This window comes from Cervus elaphus, chromosome 14 (assembly GCF_910594005.1).
Source record: "Cervus elaphus chromosome 14, mCerEla1.1, whole genome shotgun sequence".
In the NCBI taxonomy this organism is placed as follows: domain Eukaryota; kingdom Metazoa; phylum Chordata; class Mammalia; order Artiodactyla; family Cervidae; genus Cervus; species Cervus elaphus.
In genome coordinates this window covers 26383235-26390276 of record NC_057828.1, presented here as the reverse complement: position 1 = coordinate 26390276, position 7042 = coordinate 26383235, and the positions used below count along the sequence as shown (strand labels likewise).

General features: G+C 48.3%; 1 protein-coding gene across 1 annotated transcript in view; it reads right to left on the bottom strand.

Annotated features, from left to right (window-relative positions):
• Positions 1-253: 253 nt before the first annotated feature.
• The window catches only part of MTARC1 (mitochondrial amidoxime reducing component 1), a 22642-nt gene continuing 15853 nt past the window's right edge, over positions 254-7042 (bottom strand). The window contains exon 7 of the mRNA XM_043923631.1: positions 254-1828. Coding sequence (XP_043779566.1) covers positions 1699-1828 — 130 coding nt within the window. The 3' untranslated portion in view covers positions 254-1698. The remainder of the gene's footprint in view (positions 1829-7042) is intronic.

Here is a 7042-nt window from a genome sequence, read left to right as displayed (position 1 = left end):
TGTTACCTTATAACTTAACCTCAGAGCTAGGCTAGGTTCCAACCATTACTAACGGCCTTTATAAAACCAAAGTGAAACATACACGGCTTTAGGTTAAAAAGTATGTTTACATGACAGCCCTTCAAAGACGAGAGTATGCCTGAGGATGTTGTGTGTGTGTGTGTGAGTGGGATGACAGAATGATTGGTTTTGCCCATTCACATCTGTCAGCTTCAAAGTCTGACTTCTTGCCAAGAAGTGAGTACAACCTGAAACTAGTCAAAGCAGCTTCCATTTATTTACAGTTTTGAAACACATTTTTCATGACTTAGCTTCCTAATGCAGAGAGCAAAATGGCAATGAAAGATAAACATCGTCAGATACTAGAGTTATATAATCTGATCAGGAGAAAAATTAGATACTGGTTGTTAAGTGAATTGACATATGTTTTCCTTTTCTCCTTTGAAAGATTTTATTCAAAACCTGAAATAAAGTGGTTTATTTCAAATCACACAATCACACTTCTTCTCAACCATGGATCTCAGAACTTTTTCACCCTGGTTTTGAGGAGGAGCAACCAGTCTTGAGTTGATGGGACCAGCAAGATCCAGAAGGACCCTGTGGCAGCACAGCCACGCTTTTAGGATCAAATTCCCACAGCAGGGAAGCAGAGAATACCTAGAGGTTACCTCAGTTTCTTTCAAAAAAATTTTCTAGGATAGAAAACTAAAACCCATCCATACGTTTCCATCTTTCCAACAGCATGGCTGAGCCGTGACAATGCCACTAGGTGGCCTCATGTCCTCTCCTGACCATCTCTTTGGGCATCGTTTCCCAGGGCAACACCAACAGCATCCCAGACAACAGGAGACAGGGTGCCTCGCCTACTTAGCATGACTGCTCTCTCTCGTATACTGGGAAAAGTCTGGTCTCACCAATGGGATATAGTTGATACTCTGTCTCATGGCAAGGAAGATTTTGTTTGTCTTCCGTTCCTCCTATTCCATGTCAGAGTCTGGCAGCAATGCTGCTCTCATGAGTTGATTTTCTTCCCTGACATCTCTGCTGTCCTGCCACCCAAGGCACAGTGTGACGTGAAGGATCCATCAAATGCCCATGGACACTAGGAGGTAATAGTGCCAGATCCAAAATGATCTAGGGAAAATGAACGTCTAAGTGTTTACTGAAGGTCAGGCTCTTTATACCCTTTTAAAAGCCTGTCTAGGACTTGCGGGGGGAAAAGTGAAGTGACAGTCCAGCCTTATTTGGAGTGCTATTTAATTTCCATTGCATGCTGAGGCATGGGGTAAGAAAATATTCCAGAACATTCTTCTCAATCCCCCACCCTTTCTCTTTTCTCCTTTTCCCTAAGTCATAGCAGTGACATGATGGAGGTTATGAGTAGGTGAATGGAGAAGAAGGAGAAAGAATTATTCCACAATCATAGTTAAACAAGCGATTTTTAGAATCCTGCCTTGGCATTTAAGTGACTTACTGAAGTCCTATTAAGTTATCAAACCTTTGCTTTGTACCCTGGGATGTTGGAAGCACTGGGACATGAGGAAGAAGTCCAGAAAAAGATGAAAAACTTGGAGACTACAAGTTTTTCTAAAGAAAACGCTGAGGAGTCAAATGCCCATTCCAAAATATTGTGTTTCAAGTGTTGTCAGTTTTGAAGACATTTTTTAAAGGCATCTGCTATTCCAGGACATATGATTCCTATTCTTGGCCGAGCAGGTACACAGGGTCTCCCACGTGGATGGTCCCTGGGTTTTCCAGAACAAAATACTGTCCAAAGAGGGGTGATTTTCCATATAACTTTCGTTCAGAAGGGTCACACAGGCGATAACTGCAACAGGAAAAAGACCATAATGAGTCACAGACAATCAGAAGGAAGAGCTCAAACCGGACGTGATTTCTTCTCAGCTGACGGATCCACCCCACACAGGGCCTCCATGTTGCCCTGCTCCAGAGAGCGCCGTTCCCTTCAAGAGTTCAGAACAGCGCCTCCTGGAGTTGTACCCAGTGCACCAACTTCCAAAGTGCAACCAATGGCCATGCTCCCACCTCTTTTCTCTTTGGAATGTTCCCTTTTTCGGCACTAAGGAATTAGGGACTCAATATGCTTAGACATTACTTTATTACTTCCCTCGGCATCTCTCCTCCTACCTCTGAACCACAGCTGAGCAGTCTGTCAGGCTGAGAGTCCAGGAGTCATCCTTTACACCGGTTCCCTCACTTTCCAGTGTGTTCATAGCTGCCAGGTCCTGAGGTTTTTCATGTACCACGCCTTTTGAATTTTCTCATTTTTTCTTCCACTATCACAATCTCACTTCATGCATCCTCAGACAACTCTAATAACTCTTTTTCCCCCCATGGTTTGGTGGGTCCCCTGTGGACTCCCCTCCCCAAGTTCCCCAAGCACCAGAATTCTACCTTTTCTTCAAGGCTGAACTCCAAAGCCACATGTCCTGGGAAAGAAACTCAGGATCCCCTGGCTAGGAGTGGTCTCCCCATCCTGGATTTTCTCTGCTGCTCCTTGAACACACACGTGCTGTGTCCTACACTGTTAGAGCACGTCTGTCTGTTCTACAAGACAGAGAGTCTGTGGAGAGCAGGAAATGTGACTAACTCCCTTGTATCACTCACACCCAAGGCTGGACCCTGTATGTCACCAGCGACCCACAAACATTTGTTCAACAAATGAACGTGTTGGTATAAAACCCTCTGTTAGGAGCAGTATTCCTATCTTTGGAGCTTCTGCAGTGGCTCAACTGCAGAGAATCTGCCTGCAAGGCAGGAGACTCGGGTTGGATCCCTCGGTGGGGAAGATCCCCTGGAGGAGGAAATGGCAACCCACTCCAATATTCTTGCCTGGGAAATCCCATGGCCAGAGGAGCCTGGCAGGCTACAGCCCATGGGGTCACAAAAGAGTTGGACACGAATGAGCAACTAAATAACAACAACAAATTCACATCTTTGTCAGGCAAAAAACAAGAATCACCAGGAAAAGTGTACACGGGATGTGCGTGAATAACATGGCAAGATTCTCCCGTCCTCCACCTCCACCAGGAAAAAGTTTTCCTTCTGTCTCTCATTTAATCTAACTCCAACTTTAATCATTTTTATATCATTTTGACGGAAAGCACCTTTTCATTCTACTGTGTTCTGAGAAAAAAAAACTATTGCAACAACTCAGACCTAATTTTGTTCTGCAAATCAGAGGCGGCTAATGAGAAAATGGAGAGGGCAAAACCTCTAGCCTCTCCCCACATTTGCAGGCACTATGTCTGTTCTGGTCACTGTTGTATGCCAACAGCCTGGTACGGCACCGGGTACATTGAAGCCACTCGAAATGAAGTTGGTTGAGCCAACGAATAAATCAACAAGTGGATGGGAACCATGAGCCGCTGATTCAGCTGGTCCTGCCTGGCCAACAACATTCCCCTGCTCTGCAGTCAGGTCTCTGCAATGACGCTGGACCCTGGCAACCAGGCACGTCTCCTAGCCTGCCTCTCCGCTCTCAGCCTGCAATACCAGGGACATTTGGAGATGTGTCTGTTGGAGGGTGACTTCTTCAGGATGGAGGCAGATCGGGCACTTTATGACTCGGGATTTCTGCTTCTTGCAAGCTGGGTAGCCTGAGGCTCTGATTATCTCAGTGAGGGGATTGAGAGTCAGTTCTGTGCAAACATTGACAGTTTACAAAGAACATCACACAGATTATCTGTTAATCCCTGAAACATGCCTATGTGGGAATATGTATCGTCCCCACTTCACAGGGAGGTCTCAGAGGAGTAACAGACTTGCCCAGGATCTAAGTGGTCAGGCTGGGGCCAGAACTGAGGTCTGGCTCATTTCAGAGTCGGGACTTTTCCCACCAGGGATGTGACCCCGGTCATCTTTGTACCTCCTGGATACTACACACACACACATGAGAAGAGGTGAGGGGGTTAATATTTATTCTGCACAAACGTTCAGCCGTGCACGGGTTTCCCTGCCCTTGCCATCACTACTCACGCACACAGGTACCCCGCCTCCAGGTAACTTAGGAAGGGAGGACCCTGCTAAGGGTTGGGCCAAGGAGTTGGTTTGTAGGCGCGGCACTGCCCAAAGCCCCCAGCTCGGTCCCACTTAGGCTCCTGCTGACGTTGTCACCATTAGGCTGCGGGGAGACTCGACAAATGAGATCAACAGCGACCCCTTGTGGGACTGAGGCGATATTGTCCACTGTCTGTGAATTTACATCCACACCAAGCTTTTTGTTCAAGAGACTGAAAACAAGGCATGATCTCATACATGGATCCTCTTTGATTTTTTTTTTCCCAAATATACAAATTTTGCTTTTGCGGCTGATGATAGGATTGTGGTGCTGGTGACCCCATGGATTGTAGCCCACCAAGCTCCTCTACCCATGGGATTCTACAGGCAAGAATACTGGAGAGGGTAGCCATTCCCTTCTCCAGGGGATCTTTCCGACCCAGGGATGGAACCCAGGTCTCCTATATAGCAGGCAGATCCTTTACCATCTGAGCCACCAGGGAAACCCTGATGATGGGATTAATAAATTACAAATACATGTAAAAATCACCTTTCTTGGGCTTCCCTGGTGGCTCAGTGGTAAAGAATCCACGTGCCAATGCAGGAGACGTGGGTTTGATCCCCGGTCCGTGAAGATTCCACATGCCACACAGCAATTAAGCCCATGAGCCACCACTACTGAGCCAGCGCTCTAGAGCCCGAGAGCTGCAACCACTGAAGCCCGCACGCCCTGGAGCCTGTGCTCTGCAACAAGCGTAGCCACCTCAGTGGCCAGCCCGAGCACCACAACTAAAGGGTAGCCCCCGCTCACCATAACAGAGGAAAGCCCTCAGAGCAATGAAGACCCAGCACAGTCAAAAAATACATAAAATTGCCTTTCTTAGTGAGTTTTCTCTTCCAATGAATATGAAACACACTCCCACTTTAATGGGAGACACACGTTTTGTTTCACTTAAACAGAGGTCTCCATCCTTAAGGGTGTGGTGTGAGTGGAAACTGTTACCTATAAAGTGCTATGAGCTAGTGAGAGCTGCTTGCTTTACTCACTTATTGGTCAATGCCCAGACCATGGTTTGCAAGCTGGGTCTCTGATCACCACTGGGTCCCCACCGAGGGCACAGGCCACTTCTGGGGACTCCCAACCTGTTACATGTATGATCAGGTCAGGAATAAAACAGCACTGTGAAGACAGGAGGGGCTGAAGGCCAAGCAGGTTGGGCTGCCTTGCCTTTAATGCAGCCTCAGAAAATGGAAAGAAGTGTCTCCAGGATTTTCCTTCTCTCAGAATGTGCCAAGCTCATAAGCTGAGCCTATCAATAACCACAGTCTACATGGTCATTATGTATTTTATCATCTATTTTAAAAAGTAGTATTTATTGCTTTATTCTAACCAAGGGGGAGCGTAAACCAGGAGAGGTGTCATGAGTCCATGCGTGTGTGCTCACTCTCAGCCGTGTCCGACTCTTTGCAATCCCACAGACTGTAGCCCTCCAGGCTCCTCTGTCCATGGGCTACTCCAGGCAAGAATACTGGAGTGGGCAGCCATGCCCTCCTCCAGGGGATCTTCCCGACCCAGGGACTGAACCCTGGTTTCCTGTGTGTCCTGCACTGGCAGGTGGATTCTTTACCACTAAGCCACTTACTCTTATTAGGTCAGTTTTTGCAAATAAACTGAAACATCAAGCATGTATCTGACTTGCCAGTGTCACACAGTTTTGGGGGCAGGGGATGGCGGAGCCTGGTCAGGTGGGGGGCAGCTGTCTCCTTCCATAGTATCACCCACACCCAATCCTTCTGTCTTTACCTCAGCACAGCACAGCCTGACACCGGCGGAGAGCAGCAAATGTCACTGTCCAAGTCCTCCTGCATCTAACAAAACGTGTGTATTGACAGAACAAACGAGCTGATTCTTCCTATTGAAAGGAACAATGACAGGCCCGCACGGCTCCTGTGGGATCAGGGTGAGAGTCACTCTCCCTCCAGAAAGAAAAGAGTAATTCCTTCTTCATATTTTCCTGCCAGCAGACCGGCCTCCACTGTGAGTATTTCACAAAGGTTCCTCTGGGCCTGCGATCAGCAGCCATTCAGCACTGGTCTCCCGGCTGAGAACCTGCCTTCCTGGATCAGCACAGCCCTGGGGCACAGGGGACCCGGGAAGAGGGAAGGCAGTGTACCCAGGTACCCTGCCCAGGAGGATAGCCGGGGAGCAGAGGGGAGGCCCCCAAAACCACTTTGCTTTGCTTCTGTGATTTATGTCAGGCGGCCCAGGCCTTTCTCTTCCCGATTTATGGCCATCTGTCCTGGGAGGGACATAAATCATGGCATCTATGGCAATTTAAATCTCAGTAAGATACAGAAGACACCTAGGCTGGCTGCCCCGTCTCCTGGGGTATTAAGAGCAATTAGGGTGGAATGGTTGAGCTGCTGAGGGGCAGCAGGAGATCCAGAGGGCTGGGCTGCTCCCAGGGGTCAATTTTCCTCCTTCTATAAACACAAGATCCCAAGGGAAGGAGGGGCCCCAAAGATTCAGAGGACTGGCCCCAAAGACAGACACTTTCTGAATCCAGAAGGAAAGGTACCAGGCACCAAGCTCTGTTGGGAGGAGAGAACACGATGATGTATACAAATGGATAGCAGTCAATTCTCCAGATCATCTGGCTGGCTTGTACACAGAACCAACGGAGGTCTGTCCTGTTCCACTGACTTCACAGGGAGGAACAGCCAGGGCCTGAGCTAGAAAGGAGCCTGCTGATCCCCTGGCAGAACCAGGACTGCTAACACCATGGCGGGGCGCTGTCCCCCACCTGCCCTGCCTTCCTCCTCCACAGAGCTCCTCGGCAACCACAGGAAAGTGGGAAGATGGAAGAACTTCCAGTTTGTGCTAACTGTGAGTGAGCCAGCACATTTGGAGGAATCACCAGTTCTTCGCTGCAGCTTCTCAGACTCGCTCCCCTCCAGAGTGTCCAAACGCATCTAATAAAGTCTTCTCCAACATTTCATTACGACCATCCTCAAACAAATG